This window comes from Pungitius pungitius, chromosome 5, assembly GCF_949316345.1.
Source record: "Pungitius pungitius chromosome 5, fPunPun2.1, whole genome shotgun sequence".
NCBI lineage: Eukaryota > Metazoa > Chordata > Actinopteri > Perciformes > Gasterosteidae > Pungitius > Pungitius pungitius.
The window spans coordinates 7,693,100-7,715,378 of record NC_084904.1 but is presented as its reverse complement, the minus strand read 5'-3'; the positions used below and the strand labels follow the sequence as shown (position 1 = coordinate 7,715,378).

Here is a 22,279-nt window from a genome sequence, read left to right as displayed (position 1 = left end):
CTTGGAAAGGAATTTGAACTCAAGACGTCCAAAGCCTCCTCCTCGATATCATGTAATCCTCCATCTCTTTAATTGTAGAAAAGAGTAGCCAAGGGGCCTCTTCGTCCTCCCTCTGGAATTTCTTAAGGGCTCCACAAGCTTGTAAATACAGCGGTCCGTGCCAGTGCTTCGGCACCCTGACTCATGGAGCCCCACCCCTCATGCTCATTTCATTTACTTATGTCATCAGTGTTGGGAGCCAAGTGCAGAGCAAGACAGATAGCGACATTAAACATCCCTTAACTCAAACCATAGAATCAGTACAATTTACATCCAAAACACAACGAGACCATTAAAGTGGCCCCATGACATCAATCATCAAATGGTGTGCATCTTTATGGCTGAACGACAGACACACGTCCGACCACACGAAGCTTGTTAGAAACCTTTAGCATATAGAATATTTGCAGATGAAAAGCCATTGACTTGCATGTGCTAGACACAATAACAGAAATACCTGTGTGTTTTAATTCATCCCATATTTGGTTCAGACTAGTCCAGTAAACAGAACACTTTAACCAATTTCATTTTGTCACAAAGTACTGATGTCGCCAGCTTCAAGTTCCTGGGTGTCCACATCTCTGAGGACCTCTCTTGGACCCTCAACACCTCATCCCTGGTAAAGAAAGCCCACCAGCGTCTCTTCTTCCTGAGGAGACTGAAGAAGGCCTATCTGTCTCCTCAGATTCTAGAGAATTTCTACCACTGTACCATAGAGAGCATCCTTATAAACTGCATCTCTGTATGGTATGGCAGCTGCTCTGTCGCGGACCGTAAATCGCTGCAGAGGGTGGTGAAAACTGCCCAACACATCACCGGTTCCTCACTCCCCACCATTGAGGCTGTCCAGAGCAAGAGATGTCTGCGAAGGGCACGCAGCATCGAGAAGGACAGCTCTCACCCCAGCCACAGACTGTTTGCCCTCCTCCCCTCTGGGAGGCGCTACAGGGTGCTCCGTTCCCGGACCAGCAGGTTCAGGAACAGCTTCATCCCTGCGGCTTTCATTCAACTGAACTCTGCCCCCCCCTGAACTCTGAACTCTGCCCCCCACCCACATCTCCCCCAGTGACTGTACTCCCCCCCTCCACCCTGGCTTGACTGCCACACACCTTCCTTCAGCTACTGAACACCTGCACTGTTATTGCACAACTATTTCTTACTGTACATATCTATTTATTCACTACTACACTTTACATTTGCACATACTCTGCACTTTTTGCTATTTTGCACTTCTGGTTGGATGTTAAACTGCATTTCGTTGCCTCAGTACTTGTACCCTGTGCAATGACAATAAAGTTGAATCTAATCTAATCTGATGCTCGTTAAAGGGGCACAGGGGGGAATGCAGTGCACATATAGTGCCTCCGTGCTGCTCTCAACGATGCTAACACTAAACACCTGAGGGGGAACGCTGCATTTCTGAGTCTATGTCGTCGATCGGGAATCAAGAGTTTGAGAAACATCATTCTTTGCTCCGTTGGACGCCACTCAACTATGTCCTTGCATTATAGCATAATTATTATAATTACATAACATAGTTGTTTGTTTCTGTACTAATTAATTTTATTTGTGGTATCGTATTGTAAGTATTGGGTATCGTAATATTTTGGCAGGTATAGTATATCGAAGTCATAATTTTGGCATTGGGACAACCCTAGTACTAATGCTCTGAATCACAAATAAATCGCCCATAATGACCTTTCATTTGCCTCCACATTAAGTTGGGGGCAGCGATCCGACGTCACGTCAGCAGGTAATAAGCTCCAGCTTGTTCAGAGATGACAAGGGCGGATTTTCAAACTGTCAAATGTTCTGAGGAAGATTCCATATCTGAGTGAATCGACCCTGAAGTAGTGGAAGTGGTGCCATGATAAGAGCTGTTTGAATCCTCTGAGGCTAAGGAAAAGAGCTTCAATGCTTCCTTGCTTTGCTCCTTTAGCATAGGACCCACGGGACCATTCTTTACCAAAGGAAAGGAGATCATTCCGTCCCACAATTCCTTGTGGCAGAAATATTTGAATAGTGACGTATCATTGGTCGGTTCACGAGAAATAACGATGATGAGACGCAGATCATGTGAGTAAACACTGCGATGTCTTCCCTCGACCCCATGATGTTTTCCACAGAGGTCAAACATCAGTGGTTAGGAATGGACGTTAGCAGGTCATTCTTTTGACAATTCCAATCCAGCCAGGGTGTGACCTGAGACCACACATGAATCCAAACATCTCTTGAAAAGCACCATACTTTTATTCAGGAAAACATAAACCGACAGAAATCTCAACCTTTCAATTTTGATGCAAACCTTCTTCACAACAGCTGTGGTTTATAACATTGAGCAGAACACATATTTGATATTTCTGCTCTCAAAATAAGAACTTCTATAAGTCTCTGGATTCATATTCAAGAACATCACGGGTGCTGTATTCAGATTATGTTATCAAGTAGTAGCTTTGGGGCATTTATGTCCAACCTAGGCACTTTTTAGGTGATTGAATGCCTTGTGCAGACTGATGAGAATTAGAACGGATGAAATGATGTGGAATTAGGTATCCGACGGCGGTAATTAGACGAGGTGGGAATCCCTTAGCAATATCGCATTCTAATAAGAAGCAATAAACAGAAATGTAGTCAAATGTACCATTAGAATAAAAGTTAAAGAACTAATTTTGAAGAACAGATTATTAAGACACTGATTCTCCGTATAACCTTATCAAGGTTTAGCTTGTATTCAGTAGCAGTCAGAGAAATGTTCAGCGATTTCCAATTAAAATCTAAATAACAGCCCAGTCCTCAGGAAGAATGGTTTTATATTATACGTTCTTTGTAAACCACCGGCTGCGTTGATAAGTACCTCATAGCTTTTTAAAAATGTTTAAATATTTTGATACTTTAAATGTTTGGGCATATTTTACAATAACAAAATAAAATAAAATGATCAATTTGTTGAAATATAACATAACAATGGATAACAACAATTGGGTTCAAACTGGACATGAACAGCGGTCTCCTGGTGAAAGTCTCCCTCTACACTGAAAACACTTTTTTTTGGTGTTTTTCTAGAAACAATAATGCCAACATGTTTTCCTGGCGACTGGGCTGAACCGGCAGCAGGGGCAAAGAAATGGAAAACACTCAAGTAAAGGATGCTTCTGAGTGGAGGTTCTCTGGTGTCATGACCTTTGCCTAATAACTTAATAAATACTGGCTCCACTCTCTTCTCTCCCCTTTTTTCAGCGTCATCTTTGCACATACTTTCGTTTCTCCATCAGCTTCTCCTCCAAACACTTGATCAGGACCGGGTCCACTTTGGGGTCGAACTTGTTGGCGAACCAGTGTCCATAGTTCAGCAGCCAGCGGAGCTCGGCCGCTCCGTAGATGCAAACGCTGCGCATGTGTGCCCCCGTGCACGCCGGGTAAAGGTTCCCCTCTAAATAGTTCCATTTGACGAGTCGCGTCTTACTCCTCAGGTCGCTGATGTCGGCCTCCGACCTGGGGACGTGCCCGGGCACCCCGGGGACCCTGACCAGGGTGGCCCAGAAGTGTTCGTCCGGTGAGTATGTGTCGGCGGACCACGTCAGAAAGTCCTTCGCCACCCGGCTGCTGCTGATATGTTCAACGAAATTGCGCGACAGGACAAAGTAGGCGCTCCCGATGAACATCTCGATGGCGTGCGGGGGGGCTTCTTTGAGCGCCGCGGTCTTGACGGGAATGCGGCGGTATTCGTAGGGCACGTTCTTCAGCTCATGGCGGAAGCTGAAGCGCAATTTCTTGAGTTCGCTGGGACGGCTGGACTCCAGCATGTTGCTACCGTTCAGCTGCTTCAGCTCGGAGACCAGTTCGTTGTTCGACTTGAGAGGGAAGTCCTGGCCACACAGGTTGATGACATACCTCCACTTGACCTCTGACCTCAGCAGGTCAGAGAGGCAGTTGAGGTCGGCGTTGAGCCTGCTGATGTGCGCGTACTCCACCGACTCCAATTTTGAGGCGATAAACACGTTGGGAATACACCGGGCCAGGTTCTGAGCGGCCTTGATGAAGGCCGGGGAGGACTTCTGATCGTAGTGGACGCAGTAGACGTTGTGAGGCGCGTAGATGGCATGAAGGATGCGCTCCACCATGGGCGCGTTCTTGTGCACCACCAGGGAGTAAGCCACGGGGAATCCCCGCTCCACCTCCGACACCGGGACCTCATCGTAACCCCTGGTTCTGACAAACGACTGGCAGTCTGAGGTCAAGGTCACCGTGCTGTCGTCATCCACGTCGACACTGACCCTCCGTTTGATGGCGAGAGCCTTGCCCACCTCCACTGGGTCCAGCTCGTAGATGCCGGTGCAGTTGACGTTGTACGTTTGCTTGAGGGTCCCCAAGAGGCCGCCTGTGATGTCATAGGGCTCAATGTAGACGCCGTTCCTAAGCGTCACTTTGACATGGACCAGTTTGAGTAGACAGAGCGCCAGCAGAGACAGAGTAAACAGGAAGCACCTGTGTCTCAATCTAGGAGTGTGGTGGGCACATCTTATTTTCATTCTGGAAAAAAGCGGGTGGGGAATGAATGAAAGTATTGTAATACACGTGTAGGTATTCAGCTTCCAAGGTACTGATTCGTTTAGGACAGTCAGGACACAGCAGACTCTATTACCCCGTTAATAATCTACTTCCTGAAGATATCAGCTTCCCATCTGACAATTCATTTAACTGCTAGTAGGTAGAAACTTACCTCTAAAAACGGCGCGCGTGCCACGCAAACTTCTCCCGCCGTTCCGCTCGAGGACTTGTGATACTTTCAGAGTGCGAGGATAAAAACGGCAGCACCGTGTCTGGTCCGGGAGAAGTTACGCGCCGAGGCTCATCACGTGGTACAACATCGGAGACAGCCGTGAAGCCTCCGGTAACGTGTCCTCCGGTACGGAGACTGAGCAGCAGAGCAGCAGAGCAGCAGCAGCGTCCCCCCCCCTCCCCCCTCCCGCGAGGGCTGGAGCGATGTGATACATAGTCCATATCTGCGCAGCCTTCAGCTTTCCTTCTTTACACATGACATCACTCACAAGTCTCAAGGCATCCAGCTCCAACACACAGATATTTGAATGTCTAAACATTCAGGTCTGTTGAGCCAAATTAATTTAGGTCAAAGCGCTTTGTCCCATTGCTACCATTATTTCCAATGTAGCTCTTCTGTGTGAGTGTCATTAGAAAATCAATAAAACACGACTTCTATTGTGAAGTTGGTAAAGTGATTGGATGGCAGGGAGTCAATGGGACTGTGAAGTTAAGGACTGTGTGCAGTTTTGAAAAAGCTGTTATAGTAACAGGGAGATCCCTAGCAACAGTGTAGCCTTTGTACCAACCTGCAGCTCAGACATTTACCACAAACAATGCATCTTTATTATTTGAGTTCATTGCAATTTTAAACAAAAGATCACATTCAAAGATGTCAATACTACACGTGCTGAAGCACAAAAACATAAAAAACTAGAAACCAGTATAATATGGGATGAAATTAGATTAATGAAAACACCAACAAAGAGTGCAGTAAAGTGACTAATGGGTAACAGTCAAACAGCTATGGAAATCCACGGCTCCAGTCCTCACACTCAGGATCCATCTCCAAGAGCTTCTTCCAGTAGCGCTCCATGACAGCGTTGGGCAGCAGCTCATCGTCCCCCACCAGATGGATTGTCTTGATTCCCATTAGACGTCTCAGGCTGGCTGCTTCTGCACAAGATACAATCAAACACATCAAGTGTGACTCATCTTCACCTGAGAGGCATTTGAGTGAATCAGGGTTTATGAACACTAATGCTCAATCTGTAGTTAGTTAGAACCCGGCTCCGCTCTGGGCTGCTGTACAAACATGGTGACTCTGTGGACTCTCCCCAGATTTTACATATATCTTTTTTTCTAAACGGCTCTTAGTTGTGATTACACGCTGATTCAAGTAAACGTTATGAACATTGTATCCCTTAAATGTCACACACGGCCCCTTTAATGAGGCCACCCTCCAGGTGGGAGATGGACGATTAATTATTGACTTCAGTGGGCGCTGCCTGTCCTCTTCACCGCTCTCAAGGAAATGTCGCAAGCAGGATGCATGTGGAAATGGGGCCCGGGGGGGGCAACAGACCTGTGGTCAGCTCATTCGGCAAAGGCACAGCCGCCCGGCGTTGGACGTCCACCTGGGGACGGCTGTGTGGCTCGTCTCTCTCTGCCTCCATGTTCAGGGCGTAGTGAGACAGTGGTTTGTTGGCGAACGTCACCTGAGCGAGGAAAGGATGGAGGTGATCAGGAGGCGTCCGACATGACTTATTAAAGAGTATCTCTGCATACATGAAACCTGAGAGGGCCTATCGGATGTGTATTTTTCATTTAATTAATGAGATGGGAGATATGGGGGAGGAGGTGTGCCTCAGACCCCCTCAGGCAGGGAACGCAAAGGACACAGAAAAGGCAGTTTTTGCAATCATGGAGGCGTTTAGTGTGTTTCACTGTACTGACACAACTTATTCACTGCAAGTTCAGAGTTTTAACTTTTGGGAATTCAAAATAAACTATTTGAAATAACAAACTAATCTTTTACTGTGATTAACTAATCATCATATCAGCGTAGCTTTATAGTAAAAGACGTCTCTTACTGCTGCATGAAGCAAAAATAACAGATGAGATGGATTTATGAGAAAAAGGGTTTACCGCTGAGATAGCAAAAAAGAATTGTTGTCCAAGCTGCTCCTTTGAGCACAGACTAACACAGTCTAACAGATCGGACAGGACGCATTGAAGTGTCAAGAAGACACAGAGGTGACTAAAAGGCCCCATTGAAACATAAGAACATGAGAAGAACCAGTGCCTCAGTTTGTTGCTCTTTTTTACTTCCATACCATGCAAATATGTGTAAAAGGATACGCTGGTGTCATAGTGTTAACAACGTGTCCTTCGATGCTCTCTAACATTACTACAGAAGACCTAAATCCTCACACATCAGAGTCCTTTCCAATTAGAACTACGTAGTGATGCAGGAACAAAGGAACGCGTTCCCCGGTGCCAGTGTGCCTCCATCATTTTTATCGATGGTTTCTGACTGAGGCGGTTTTGAGGAATCGGAGCCTTCGTATAAAGTATGGGAGGTGTAGAGAGGAGTATGTTGCGGAGCTCAACGATTTTGTATTTATTGTGAGACAGGTCGTGGTCGAGGTGATCTGAGGGTGTGTCATAGGGGGATATGTGCAGCTGCTCTCGTGGTGAGAGGACCCTGACCTTGTCCCAGGCGTAGGTGGCACTGACAGGGATGTTGTTACCGAGGATGGCCTCCAGCCAGCGCTCCAGAGCCCGGTGCGACTTGCCTCTGCCGTCCTTTATAGAGCCGTCTCCCTGCACGACAGCAAGGTGCCCGCGACCCTGCAAGCGCAAGACACGCATGGGTTGTCCTCTATGAAGGGGGGCGTAACACATGTATGGATGACAGTGCTCAGTGACGTTTTCTTACTCAGAATTAAGGGATGTGTTAACATCTATGAGCTATGTAAAGTGAGCGCGTCGCAGCAGCGCAGCGCCCACCTTGTGCCCCCCCTCTGGGAGCTGTGAGGAGGCGACCCGTCAATCACAGATATGCTGTGTATTCCTTAGAGAAGACACTGTGTGGAAGTGGGTTCTCACTCATGGGTTGATTAGGATGAGCTTCTTCTAACCTTCAGCAGCAGCTGGAGAGTACTTCCAGGCACCAAAACTCCCGTCTGTATGAGCTGAGAGAGGCGCGCGCTGCTGTCGTCGGCGCACGCCTGGACCAGCGCATTATCTCCTTGAATCTGAGAGTGGACATGTTGTAAAGTCTTTCTTGGTGGTTTGGCTCTGCACCCCAAGATCCCTGCTTTGTCCTTCAGCACATCGGTGGGCGGGGCAGCCCTCCTCTGCTGCGCTAGTGGAGGAGCAGAAGGCCCGGACGGCAATGGGACTGCGGCCTGACTCCGGGGCGTCGCTCTCAGTGCGGTGGTCTGGGGAGCGGATGATGTTGCTTTTCTGCTGCCTCCGCGGTGGGAAGAACGATTGGAAGGTTTGGCCTCTGTCGTGACGTTCAGCTCCACCAAACGCAGCTGCTTCTCCAGGATGTCCACAATGGTCCTCTGACGGCAGGCGAGGGACACCAGCTGACTCCTCAACAGGCGCTGCCGAAGGCAGCCGGGCATGCTCCTGCAGAGACAAGTTACGTGGATTTCTGAAACTGTGACGGCTGCATCCGTTTTAGAACTCACGTTTTCAGAGCAATAATGATATTCTGAATGATAAAAAAAGGGATTTCAGATTAAACTCTGTTTTAGGGTAACTACTGTATTTTCGAGCAACAATTGAGGCCAAGGGAGACAAAACAAAGCAGGGCAAGAAGTGACACAGAGGCAGGGAAATACAAGATAAAATGAGGACCTACCAACAGCGTGCAGACGTCATTAAACGTCTTCAGGAGTATTTTTTCTAAAAGAAGTACATTTCACTTCCACTTAACAGTTTTATTACATTTTGTAAACATATTTTAAGTAAATTTACTTCAAATGTTAAAATTGAATTTGGTAAAAGTGCAAAAAGTTTGCCAGAAAATAAAAGTGATGATGGTGGCAGGTTTATACTTTTAGCTGGGCTCCCCCTGAGGGGCGTGGTTCCAACACAGCGCATGTCAAGTCAAGTACTATACCGCACTCTTAGAATGAATATTGGAGCTGTAAGGACAGCTTCGTCACTGGGCCCTTAGAGACAACATTCATTGAAAATATGCAATATGTACTTCTAGTTATTTAACCAACACGCATTCCAGTGTACATAACAAGCATAACTTTCACTGAACTTTCAGTCATTCAGCCATGTTCTCAAGGAGGACTGACCGGTATTTTCGGGCCAAGTTGTCCTTCTCCAGCTGCTGCCGGGTGAGCACCTCCGTCATCACGCTCTGGATGTGCATCAGGGCAGCATGATTTCGGCCTGGAAGACAGGCATAGCCAGCATCGCTCCGTGGTTGATGAGTACTACCAGCTGGATATGCTCTGATCCGCTTGTCTCATTATCTCTTTGTGTGCACTTCAAAAATGGCAGCTGCCCTACCTGCATCCTCGGGACCCGTCAGACGCCACGCCGCTATCTCAGTCTGTGTCCTCCCCACCTCGTCCAGAATCACTGCCAGGGCCTCTGTACTACCCTGCGAGACGAGGAGGGCATCAACCGAGTGAACCTGTGCCGCATACGGATGAGTGGAAGGCCATTTGGTGCAAAGAGCTCTCACGCCATCCACGCTGGTGTCTTTCCTCCCCGGCTGGACGTCAGCAAGTGCTCTGTCTCCGCCTCTGTCCCCAGAGACCCTGGGCAGCGTGCTCGCCGTGTCACTGCAGCTGAGCCGGCGAGCCTCTGGAGACATGGCACCTGAAAGAGTCCTGCACTCAAGACTTGAGCTGAAAAAACCTCTAAGATGTTTCCTACGCCTCAAATGAACATGAAATCCAATGCAGGTTACACATAGATTTATGGCACACGTTGAAGAAGTGAATCCCATTCTGTAGTCAAGATTGTTCAACTTTGGTTCCCCCTTGTGAATGAGTTTAGGAGGGACACTCCTCACAGAGCACAATTTATAAGGATAAATATTGACTATTGACTTGGCTAAGTATATTATAAGAATCAGGAAACGTTTATTGCCATTATATGTTAGACATACATGGAATTTGACCTGGCGGTTGGTGCATGACATCTAACATAACATCTAATATTGTTTAAAACCTTATCTTAAATGTATATGTATATAGTGCTGTTAAATTTGCGGATCTTTTTGTTCATTTCTGACATATCTTGTCACACTAAACATGCACATGATTTCATTTATTAAGGGAAAAAAGTAATTGGCACCTAACCCTAATAACTGCCATCAAGCGCTTGTGATCACATCGCTGTGGGGAAAGTTTGCCCCCCCTCTCTGCAGAACCACATTGAAAGGTTTAAGCATGAGCATTTCAGTGAGGCAAATAAATAATAAGCCAGGAAGGGTGCAAGTACATTTTACAGTACTGTATGTAGAATATATATGTATCTCTCATTTATAGATATAGTATATTGGTTTTAAATATATGCATTTACTTGTCCTTTTGTTTTGTCTATTTAGTTTCTTCAATGATTTTCTTTTCTCTGTTTGTAGTCGGATGAGAGAGGGTAGATCCAGATCAGCTGGTGGCGGGACACACTCCCAAGCTGTAGGATCCCACATGACAGCATCAAACGCTCATCTCCGTAGGATTAAAAAGTTATAAGTTACTTTGAGTATCCACGCCACTGTAACTCCTGTGCAGACATGAGCAGACAGCCCGCCACTAGCACAGTAGGCCGTTTATTTTCGTCGCCATGCAGAAGGGGAATGTCTGATATGTATTTGCAGAGGATTGGATGGAAGTACGAGGTAGCTCACCTGGTGGTCCTTCGCACGGCTGCTCGTCAGTCAAAAGAGATACTGGGAGAGACAGCAGCTCTCTGATCTCCTCCTCCTCGGCCATGTCCAGTGCACTAAGGCCGGCCCCCGTCCTGTCGCTGGGGTTTGACCCGTACTGGAGGAGCAGCTTCACTACCTGCAAGACAACATCATGTCAGGGAACCTATAACATCTATAAACATACATAGACTATCAATTCAAAGTACATGCTCTTGTGTTCACTGGAGGCATCCAACAACAGTGGCTCTTTCATTGCAAAATCAAGCTGCAAGGAATTGTGGGACGGAATGATCTACTTTCCTCTGGTAAAGAATGGTCCCGTGGTTCCTATGCTAAAGGAGCAAAGCAAGGAAGCATTGAAGCTCCTTTCCTTAGCCTCAGAGGATTCATACAGCTCTTATCATGGCACCACTTCCACTACTTCAGGGTCAATTCACTCAGTTAAGGAATCTTCCTCAGAACATTTGACAATTTGAATCCAGCCCAAGATAGAAGTAGTCACTTTCTCAGACTTCTTCTCTACAACCAATCTTTTTGAAGGCAGGTTTTGCCCCCTGCTGGTAAGTTAAGAAGATAGCAAGTTTAAGAAACTTCCACACCGGTTTTACCCAAACACCTGGGCAAAATATAAATACATAAAGACTGAGCGGCGTGGAGTGTGGTCTCTTACCACATTATGATCTGAGCATGCATATATGTCCAATCCAAAAATAAAAGAGAAAAAACCCAGGCTTGAGTTTTTAAGGAAGACAAGAGATACCAGTTATAGGGCTGCACGGTATACCGGTTCATACGGTATGGCTGCAGATTTTATTTTTAAACGTCATCACAGAGCGTCCGGCGGTCGGAGCTAGTTGTCTTACGTCTGTTGAGATTGAGTCGTGGTTATAAGTCTATAGCAACAATGAATAACCCACAACAAACTCTCTTTAACAGGGTAAAACACCACAACCCAACAGCTTGTGACACATAAACATTTTGTAATACTAATAATTGTACTTTAATAAAAAATATCCCCGCCGAACTGCATGCTGGGTACAGCTCACAACAAGAAGTAACTCTGTTTCTACATGAAAACACTGAGGGACACAGGAGGAACAACGAGAAACCGGAGATGCACCAACACAACTTGTGCCCAAGAGAGGAGCTGTGTCTGTTTGGATGGCAGCCCTAACCAGTGAGCTACTTCAGCTTGGTAAGTCTGAAGCAGCACTCAGGCTTTAGTTGACTGTTGGCAGGTGGGAAGTGTTACACAAAACTACACTCTCAAAGTTTCACCTGATGGTGTCCAGCGCAAATGGCGTCATGCAGGGGCAGGATGCCATCACAGCTCCTGGCATGGACGTCGGCTCCGGCCTTCAGCAGCTCCTCCACCACCGCCTTGAGGCCGAAAGCAGAGGCCTCATGGAGAGCGGTCCAGCCTGACAATTCAAAGTCAACATCGAACGGTAAGAGGGGCTTGGTTTGCTGAGTGACAGATGTCCGGACACGGAAGTGGAAAAGGAACGTGAGTGACGGACCTGCGAAGTCCTGCGTGTTGACGCTGATCCCGGCTTGGATGAGGGCTTCCACGTGCGCCAGGTCTCCTTTCTTGCACGCTCGGTGCAGAAGGGTCTCCCCCATCCCGTTCCTCTTGTTGATCTTCATCTTCTTGGGGACTTTCATACATTGCTTTGCTGTCAACGAATATGAAAAAGAAAGGACACTAAGGACACTGGTCATACATTAGGAATATGATTGGGACTTGATTCCTATTTCTTCTCATCATCATTAGTTCACCAGATGACAATATTGCGTTTCAACGAGACACAACACATTCGCTCGTCACATGACTAAGTGTCTTGTTGTTTCACAAAATCAACTTATCTTACTTAAAGAACCTTTTTGGTATAACAAGAGTCTGTATGTTGCCATAACAACAAACCTCTATGTGGTGCCGACTAATAAAGTATAAAGTCATAATGAGAAATGTCTTGTTATGAAGTGAAAGTTTCTGGTGGTAATGAGATGTCAACATGCAGCTGTAAAGGCTTTAGTAGTTTCTAACTCACAATCCCCTGATTGAGATGTATAATCAGACACGGCATAGCTAGATATCCCTGACACGGGGGCTTTGAGTCCATTTATCTCTGTCACCACTTCCTTTTCCTGCTTTTTCTTGCCAAATTGTGCCTCATCAACGTCCATGTCCTCGGCCACTGGGCTGCTTTGCCAGGGCTTCAGATCGCACAACAAGCTCACAGAGTCGTCGTCCGAGCTTGGCTCGTCTCCGGCCCCGTCCTGCTCCTGAGTACGGCTGTTGGTCATCTCCATAATGTCCCTGTAAGACAACCAGAGAGACAAGGGTGACAGTCTGATAATGACACTTTGTAGGTACTTCCAGATTACTCAAGGACTACTGTGCCTGAACCCCAAGACAATATTCTGATTGCTGCACAACAAAATGGTCCTACCAACCAAAAAAGACATCTGTCATTGCCTGTTCTTTGCTCCTGGTGGAGGAGCTGCAAGCTCAGGTCTTTCTGCGTGGAGCTGACACATCGCTCTTCTGCTGCTGCAAAGTCCCACGTTTGTTAGCTACAGGCAGTAATTGGTACACAGGTTTAGCCAGGCTTTGGAGCCTAAAGGCTGGTGGTAAAAAGAGCAAAGCAGCAGGAGAACAAAGGAATGAATCTGGAAGTTGGGAAGACGGTTCAGTTTGGACCGCATCAAACACTCAGAACCACAAGTTTTCTGTGCTAGTTCATCGCCCGCAGCAGCAACACCAGCTGAGCTAACTGACTGTCTTTCTTCACCGACTGATGAAGAGACTTTACACGGTGCAGCCAGGCACACAGCAGACAAAGAAACACACACACTTGCTTTGGTTAGGATAGATTGATATTGTGTGTTCCCCATTTGATTATTTCATGACCTTTTCCAATGCTGCATAAGCAGGAATACCGCCATCCTCTGTTATGCCAACAGCCACAAACTCTTTCAATGAAACTATATTAATTATTATGCCTTTACTTTATTGCTTTATTGTATATATCATTGTATTCCATATTTGAAAATGCGTCAGAGGGGGCTGTCATGGCCGTGTGCAACCCTGCACTTCATATGGGCAACAATAAACCCTTGTATCTGAGCAGAGAAAGGATCCGAAGTAGTCCAATGTTTTCTTAACAAACGGAATCCTCAATATAAACAGGCTGTCGGCCCATAAACATTGTTTTATGATGTTTAAAGATAATTTAGGCAAATGAAAACTACTGAGCCATTCAAATGTCTGACAGGGGAATAGCTCTTATAGTTTACCATTTTATTTTAATCTGGAGAAGCTGGTAGTGTGGACCTTCTGGGGATGGAGGCTTTTATTTCAAACAGCTTCTTTTTGTTCCGCCAAGAGTTACTGTACGGATGAACTTTTGCAGCAATGTTTATGGACCGACAGTCTAATTACAATATTAATATATTTAAGCAATAAGGTACGAGAGGCTGTACTTAATTGTCAATTATTATACGGGTAGATAAAATCTAGCGTTCTCATTGGTTGAGAGTGAGTGACAGGGTGTGCAATAATGTACAGTAGCTGTTCACATTGACCCCAGCGTTCCATATCACTGCGCATCAAAGTAACCGGACAACTAAGGTGGACGTCATGAGCGATGTGAATGAATGAGATGGTGCGGGATCTTGTAAGGAGACCCAATGCGGTTTACATGCACGTACGGGGCCTAACAACGCCCCCTAACATTATTTGATGATAAAGTACAGCCTCTTGTACCTTTTTACTTAAATAATGCACACCCCGTGACTCACTTTCAACCAATCAGAATGCTGGATTTTATCTCCCCGTATTAGGGTTAGATTACAGGGTTAGGGTTACATTTAGATCTATATATCTATAAATAGGATTTATTCCTAAAGGAAACTGTCAAATTCATTCATTCAGAAAGTGGTGATACCTACGATCCACAAAATGCAGCGCCCCCTATCTGAATAGAAAAGGGACCGTTTACGGGTTTTATATTTGCAACACCTGGCAGATGTGGTGTGAATCCCTTTACCACTAGCTTAGCTATAACGTCAGCTAACGTTAACAAGTTGTATTAAAGCTAAGCACTCTGTAACAGCTGACATTCGTTAGCTGTCGTATTTGAGCCCTATTAAAACTTGAATGTAACCAAACATGATGAAACCTTTGACTCTACATGTGCTGTGTTTGGCATTGACTAACTTTACCGTGTGCTACGTTGTCCTCCACTCCGACCCACCATGAAAGTCACATTTTGCAATGTTTCCCACTTGGTCGCTTTCTCTGAGTGTTACAAATGCTAACTAAGCTAACTTTCACTCAATGATGGAGAACAAGGACAGATGAACCCTGGCTGTTGCGTCAAAGTCTCTTATTACCTGTCTGAATGAGGCCGGTTGTCAATGAACTGCTTCCCTTCTTCGCCAATGGGGGACACACAGAGGGAGAGAGAGGGAGAGAGAGACAAGGGGTGGAGCAATGCCGCGAAAATACAGAGCGAAGCAGGCACGTGCTGCTGATTGTGTCTCTGCATCCATAACCATTAACCAACGGCTTTCTGACTTACACGCATTATAATGGGAAAATAAAAAGTCAACAAAGAAAGGACTTGGGTTTGTTGAAAGAAGGTTAGTTATAAAATATGGAATACAAGCCCAGTGAGCATTTTTTGGTTGAGAAGACGTTGCAAAATGGTTTAAAAGTAAAAGTTGTTTCAACATCTATTCGTAGACGTTGAAAAGACGTCTATGTTTAGACCACATATCAACGTGATTTTTAATACGGTAAAATATTGTCCTCCTCTTTGTGCTATAGCATCATTTTATACAGGGTTCGAAATGACTTAGGACTCTTGGGGGGTCCCCTAAAATGTAACTATAAAAAATACTGAAGACTACCTTGCTACACTATATACTGCAGGCAAAATTATATTGACATATTTTGAAAGTGGAATGGTCTTGGGATGTTTTTCATGATTTAAAATTATGAACTAAATCCGCACGGTTACAATTGTGACTCTCTATAGCTCACTGCGTAGAGCAGTGGGCTCGTTGGCTTAAGGATGTTTTGACCCACGGGGTTCGAATTCCGATCGTTCCGATCTTTTTTTAAATATATTTTCTTGAATACATGTTTTCATACATGGTTGTGATGTAGTGCTCACTTATGCAATCGTGAACGCTGCAATGTATTTGTGATGCGTTTTGTAGATTTTCAGCAATTTGTTTGTGAATGTGCTGCTGTTAGCTGGCAGGTTGTTTGGCTTCATACACATACAGCAAGAAACGTTGACAAACGCACTCTTTATTACATTACATTACATGTCATTTAGCTGACGCTTTTATCCAAAGCGACGTACAATAAGTGCATTTCCACATAGAGATACAAACTCAGAAAAACAAGTAACAAGAAAGTACATTTTTCATCAAATAAGCAGTTACAAAACATGTTATAGAAAAGTGCCATTATAAGTACAATTTAAGTGCTACCATTTGTTAGTGCTACGGTTTGCTAGTGTTTTAGTCAAGGTAGAGTCTAAAGAGATGTGTCTTGAGTTTTCGACGGAAGATGTAGAGGCTCTCTGCAGTCCTGATGTCATCAGAGAGCTCATTCCACCATCTGGGAGCAGGAGAGCGAAGAGTCGCGATCTCGCCGAGTGCTTTTCTCTCAGTGAGGGAGGAACAAGCAGCTTGGCAGATGCAGATCTTCTAATCATTACGTTACACTGGGTATCTAAGTTTGTTAATGCAACTTTTGATATAGGAACACCAACTCCAAATATTTTACTCTAATAAGCAATTATTATGGAGATATAAACATAATCGAAGCACTTAGAGAATTTTCATGAGGGATTTCACTTTATGTGAGGCTTCGTTTTTGCCGCGTTCAACAATAAGTGTCTGCACCACAGACCACAACAACAATCTGTGATGCTATGAGCTGCCCTGATTGCTGCCCAATCGCGCTAGGAAATGAAATAATTATTGTTATAGATATAAAACGTCACTAAAGACCTATCATTTTTACAATCATTTTTAATGTTAAAAATATTTGTCGGGGACCCCCCAAAATCTAAAAATAAATTCTTATAGGGGGTCTGATTTTATATGTTCAAAAAGAAATTACGTCGTTACGTTTGTACGTTTACCACCCATATTAAAAATCATGTTGAAAACTTCGAAACCATTTTGCGACGTCTATTCAACGTCTTTTCAACGGCGAAATGCTCACTGGAAAAGTACAAGTTACACACAGTCACAGTTGTCATGTCAACAGCCCTTAACAAGGAGAAAATAATTTGATTAATTTGTATTTATTCATATCAATATAATATAACACTTTTCCTATACAAAACACAAAAATCCAGATCGTATACCTGAAATCAGCTCCGTCTCCCTCATCGTCACTCAATGATTCAGAATGCACAGAACACCCCTCAGTTGCAGATGTCTCTAGTCAACATGTTAATTCAATTCAATTCTTTTTTTTTTGTTCAACCCAAAATGAAAAATAAGCCTGAGGGAGCTTTAGTCTGTAAACATGCAGCATCCTAGTCCCAAAACCATCACATCGGCATAAAATTCATAAAACTCCCTTCAACTGGACAAAACCTAAGGGAGAACAGCGGAGGACTAGGTGTGTACAGAATGAACAACTTAAAGATGTACAGTACGTTCAATTCCTACGACAGAAATTATTCAAATATTCAAGTAGTACACCAGGTGTAAGGCAGGACAACTGCAGGGACAAACTCCATCAGATGTAACCTTCATCCACAGGAACCTGTGAGGAGGGAAGAACAAAGTCTTTAGGGAAAAGACAAAGTGTGCAATTTGGGTTTATAATGACAGTAATAAAAAAGTGTAATAATGATAACAGCAGCAGGTGTTTTAGAACCCTTATAGATTGTTTACTTCTGACATTATAAACAAGATAAAAATTCATCTGCAACTTATGGCCTTTCTGGAGTAACATTTCCAGGTATATTACACAGTACCATAATGTACAATGTTGCTTTAAGCATGCAGTAACTTACAATGTTTTGGCTAGCTTGTTTACAGGCCACAACTTGTTGAATTCAGCTGCTATCTGTGTTTAGGCCGCGTTGCTTTAAAACGTGTATTTTCTACATGAAATGAGAACAGCAATAATATGATATGGGTACAGCAACAACCTAACGCATAAGCAACACCAAACACACGGAAAATACTCTATGATGTTTACTTTTGGTCCAGTTCATGTTGAACGCTAGCATGCTCCGAGCTAGCATGCTCCGAGCTAGCATGATCCAAGCTAGCATGCTAACTAGCAAACTATCTGCGCTAACACTAACTATCTTACCAAAATAACAGTCTTTCCCGTATCGAGTGGGCAGCACAAATAAAATAACTGGTTATAGTTTCAGGTGTGCTTCATTCAAACACTGACGTACTTACAGGGTATTGGGGCCGGTAGCCGTGGTTGTATCAGCCCGTTCACGCCGCTCTGCACCCGGACACACTTCCCCTCGCGCTGCACCCGGAGGAAGCTCTGCAAAAACTTGCGCATGCGCGATACAGATGTGAGCAGAGTTCCATCTGTAATGTTTGAAACGGCCCGCATTATTTTGTCCTTAAAGCATATTGTTACGCCCCACCTCCTCTCCTGAGCCAGGGTGGAGGCGTAACAGACACACACTCTGTATTTCCATATTCATGACGTTTTAAGAAAAATCTTAAATGCGTTGAAATCACGTCTTTGTGTAGACCAAATTTCGCCGACCAGTTCATTCATTATTATGATAATCTTAATATTATCGTCTCTCTTTCAACCTTACGTTACAACATCACACATAATCAAGAAATTTACCCGTTTCTAGCACGTTGATGTTTCACGCACTTTTTCGCCAGTTGAAAAGACGTTGAAATGAGGTCTTAGACGTTCAGACCTCATTTCAACCCGATTTCAACCATAGTTCAACGTTGAAATAACGTCTCGTGCTCACTGGGTAGTGGTGGAATCAGAGTGTTTTATGGTCTAAGCTCTGAAATAGGCAGAAAATGCCTTAATATATTGATCGATAATCCTTAAAATGCATATAATACTTCTTGACCTGAAGACCGTTATCACATTCATTTACATTACTTTCATTCGTTTACAAATGTCAGTAAATCAAATCCTTCTCCTTCATATTCCTATGTCCCACTTGTCATCATTATGCACCACTGCTGGCAAGAAACTAATTCAAATAGCTGATATTTATAAACAAACAGTAGGAACCACACTGGGGAGAACTTAAGACCAAATTGAGAAACAGGGATAGAAAAAGATTGATAAAGTATTTGTATTTGTGTTTTTTGGAGCATTGAATGCAACAGTTCGATCCTGTTGTGTGTGCAGGCAAGTGCCACCTTTGTGGATCAGCTGTAGTGACTAGTTACTGAACAATTGATCCAGCTTTGAACCTCAATCTCCCAGAAATGTATACGTTTTAAAGTTTGTTTCTTTGAATCTTTGTTGCGAGAAAATGTGTCAGGGTTTGCTGCTGGTGTGGAGGAAGGCAGGACTCAAACGCAGGGTCTTGAGAATTTCAAAAGGGTACTTTTTATTACAACGGCAAGGCAGGACAGACGTGCACAAATCACAGCAAGACTTAACAATGTCGCGACAAGGGACAACAGGCACACGGGGCTTAAATACACTAGGGAGGTGCAGGTGATTGGACACAAGTGGAAACAATCAGGCAATCACAGGACAAGGCAGGAAGTGAAGTTACCCAGGAACACAAGAGACATGAAACTACAAAATAAAACAGGAATGAGTACCAAACCGTGACAAAATGTGCATACAGGTTTTGTGAAAATCTAAAGCCTCTAACCAAAAATAGAATCAGAAGCCATTTATTGCCACATATGTACATATAGAGAAATTTTACTTGGTGCATTGGTGCAATGTACATTACATTACATTACATGTCATTTAGCTGACGCTTTTATCCAAAGCGACTTACAATAAGTGCATTTCCACATAGAGATACAAACTCAGAAGAATAAGCCACTTATAAGCCATTATAAGTACAATTTAAGTGCTACCATTTGTTAGTGCTACGGTTTGCTAGTGTTTTAGTCAAGGTAGAGTCTAAAGAGATGTGTCTTGAGTTTTCAACGGAAGATGTCGAGGCTCTCTGCAGTTCTGATGTCATCAGAGAGCTCATTCAACCATCTGGGAGCCAGGACGGCGAAGAGTCGCGATCTCGCTGAGTGATTTTCTCTCAGTGAGGGAGGAACAAGCAGCTTGGCAGATGCAGATCGGAGTGTGCGGGTTGGGATGTAAGGTTTCACCATGTCCTGGATGTAAACTGGTCCCGATCCATTCACAGCATGGTACGTCAGTACCAATGTTTTTAACTGGATGCGGGCAGCCACTGGTAACCAATGAAGAGAACGGAGAACGTCTCCGGTTACGAATGTAACCTTAGTTCCAAGCACGAGGGGGCCACCGAGAGGGCTTGCATATCTCCAACTCTTTTGAGGGAAGAAATAGCAAGCAGGAAGGGGGTCTTCAGAGCTACATACTTCACTGCGACCTCCGCCATGGGCTCGAAGGGAGCACCGGATAAACCCTCTAGTACGATGGCCAAGTCCCAGGACGGAACTCTAGTGCTGGCGGCTGGCCTCAAGGTGCCACGAAGGAAGCGGGATACCAGTGGGTGTCTCCCCAGAGAACGCCCATCTAGTGGGGCATGAGTTACCGACAGGGCCGCCACATATACCTTGATAGTAGACGGGGATAAACCTGTGGAGAAACGTTCCTGCAGGAACTCCAGTACTGAACCAAGTGGGCAGTTAACTGGGTCCAGCTGTCGTTCCCCACACCAAGTGGCAAAAAGCCTCCACTACCGGCACACGCCTTCCTTATAGCGGGGGCTCTGGAGTGGAGGATGGTCTCCACAACCTCGGTCGAGAGACCGGATCCTAAGAGGCGGGTCGCCCCAAGGGCCCACAGTCTCCATAGCTCGGGGCGGGGGTGAACAATGGACCCCGACTCCTGATACAGCAGGTCCGCCCTGATGGGAATCTCCAACGGAGGACCTGCGAGGAGCGACATAAGGTCCGCGAACCATACTCGGGCCGGCCAGAACGGCGCCTCCTGCTGCGCCAGGTGGTGCGAGCTTGTCGACGGCCGGGGCCGCCCTCGAGCAGCCCCGCGGACGTGGCGTCGTCGGGTAAGGAAGGAGTCGAGCGCCTCCGCCTGCCGCCTCTCCGCGTGGAGTTTATCCGCGACGGCCCCAATGGCGCCTCCGAAGATGGTTGCCGGGGAAAGAGGGGCATCAAGGAGGAAGGATTTTTCCTTCTCCTTGAGGCTAGATTGGCTCAGCCAGAGGTGCCGACAGACTTAGCCGTCTCCTTTGTGGCCCTCACCGCGAGGTCAGCTGTGTGCCGCAGCTCACGAACTGCCTCCGGAGTTAGCTCATTCCCCTCGGCCACGTCGGCAAGCAGCTCTGCCTGATACGCTTGGACGAGCGCCATCGTATGCAGGCAGGAGGCCGCCTGCCCTGCCGCAGAGTAAGCCTTGCCCACCAGAGCCGAGGTGGTCCTTAGAGGCTTGGTGGGCAGCACCGGTGTCCTAAGCGACACGCAGGCATGCTCACATAGCCATGTCACCTAGCCTCAGCTAGAGACGAGTACAAAGCCGTACGCGGGTTGTACACACGAGTGGACACCGGCAAGCAACCGATCATGCAGCTCACCGGTTGTAGTAGGCTGCTGCCTATCCGCCGGCCAGCTGATGTGAAGCCTGTCAGCGCCTCGAGTGAGGACCTCCAGCAGTTCTTGGGTGGAAGCTGGGGAATGAGGCGCCTCGATGTCAGCCTCCGCTGCCTCCATGCTCACCACGTCCAGCTCCTCTGAGCTGGAGGATTGTGAGAGCGCCGCCTCGTCCGGGGTGGAGGAAGCCGCCGTGCGTGCCACCGACGCCGGAAACGAGCGCCTGGGTCCCGCGGTGAAGGGCCGGGAAAATGCCTCAGCCGTCCCGGAATGCTCCGCGAGATCCACTTGCGATCCCCACGAAGACATCCGGCGCTCTGCCTCAGCACGAGCCGGACCGGAGAGACGGGAGCGCCACGACAGGCGCTCGCAGTCTCCACATCTAGCCCCCTCGAGGGCTAGCTGAGTGTGCTCCACGCCCAAGCAGACGACACACAAAGTGTGCGAGTCCCTGCCCGTAATGAAACGGGTGCAAGGGGGGGCACACTGGACAAACCGCTCAGCCATTACTCACTAGTCAAACTTCACACGCACTAGATGAAGGCACAGAGATGAATGGTCCTGCCTTTCGGGTCCCTTTATAGCGTCCTGGTCCTGGCGTCGCCCGCCTATGACATACCAGCTCGCCATTGGTTACGTGCTTCATGACGGTCACGCAGAGGCATTCCCACAGCGTTTTTACGCAGCTCGAGTTCCCTGAGAGGGAAGTGGTGTGGTGTACTAATGTACTAATAACAAGAATAAAAGAATAACAAGAATAAAATACGATAAAGTAAAAAAAGATACAATTATACAAGCAACAATTAACAATATAAACAGATGTTAAAACACACGTATGTATAGGTTGTCCAATCTGAAAAATAAAGCTCATGATCCCCATGCAACATGAAATATGGCACCCTTACAATATAGAATAGGACCCGAGTAAAGACTATGGAATATAATTTCCATCTAAACTAACAGGTTTGCATTCTCAATAAGACTGTATCGAACCACCACACACCTCATGTCCATTTATTCTAACCC

General features: G+C 45.9%; 2 protein-coding genes across 2 annotated transcripts; both read right to left on the bottom strand.

Annotated features, from left to right (window-relative positions):
- Positions 1-2,284: 2,284 nt before the first annotated feature.
- LOC119225674 (beta-1,3-galactosyl-O-glycosyl-glycoprotein beta-1,6-N-acetylglucosaminyltransferase 4-like) lies at positions 2,285-4,940 on the bottom strand. Its single transcript, XM_037483718.2, has 2 exons — positions 4,760-4,940; positions 2,285-4,569 (listed from the first exon to the last, which is right to left on the bottom strand). Exon 2 carries the CDS (start codon positions 4,566-4,568, stop codon positions 3,279-3,281), a length of 1,290 nt encoding a protein of 429 aa, XP_037339615.1. The 5' UTR covers position 4,569; positions 4,760-4,940; the 3' UTR covers positions 2,285-3,278.
- A 474-nt stretch (positions 4,941-5,414) lies between these two features.
- On the bottom strand, positions 5,415-15,013 carry LOC119225306 (ankyrin repeat domain-containing protein 31-like). The gene is made up of 12 exons (XM_062562358.1): positions 14,888-15,013; positions 12,541-12,809; positions 12,010-12,165; positions 11,768-11,910; positions 10,469-10,625; positions 9,299-9,435; positions 9,121-9,214; positions 8,904-9,000; positions 7,722-8,220; positions 7,291-7,431; positions 6,164-6,296; positions 5,415-5,754 (listed from the first exon to the last, which is right to left on the bottom strand). The coding sequence occupies exons 2-12, from the start codon at positions 12,800-12,802 to the stop codon at positions 5,603-5,605; spliced, it is 1,971 nt and encodes a 656-aa protein (XP_062418342.1). The 5' UTR covers positions 12,803-12,809; positions 14,888-15,013; the 3' UTR covers positions 5,415-5,602.
- Between the last annotated feature and the right edge of the window lie 7,266 nt (positions 15,014-22,279).

Bases quoted from the DNA above. Each gene is read 5' to 3' on its own strand.
- LOC119225306 (XM_062562358.1), bottom strand. From the start codon at position 12,802: ATGGAGATGACCAACAGCCGTACTCAGGAGCAGGACGGGGCCGGAGAC. The intron at 10,626-11,767 runs GTGAAACTTTGA...GTTGTCTTGCAG, and splicing joins TTTGCGCTGGACACCATCAG to GTAGTGAAGCTGCTCCTCCA. The intron at 5,755-6,163 runs GTCTGTTGCCCC...TATCTTGTGCAG, and splicing joins GCCGAATGAGCTGACCACAG to AAGCAGCCAGCCTGAGACGT.
- LOC119225674 (XM_037483718.2), bottom strand. From the start codon at position 4,568: ATGAAAATAAGATGTGCCCACCACACTCCTAGATTGAGACACAGGTGC.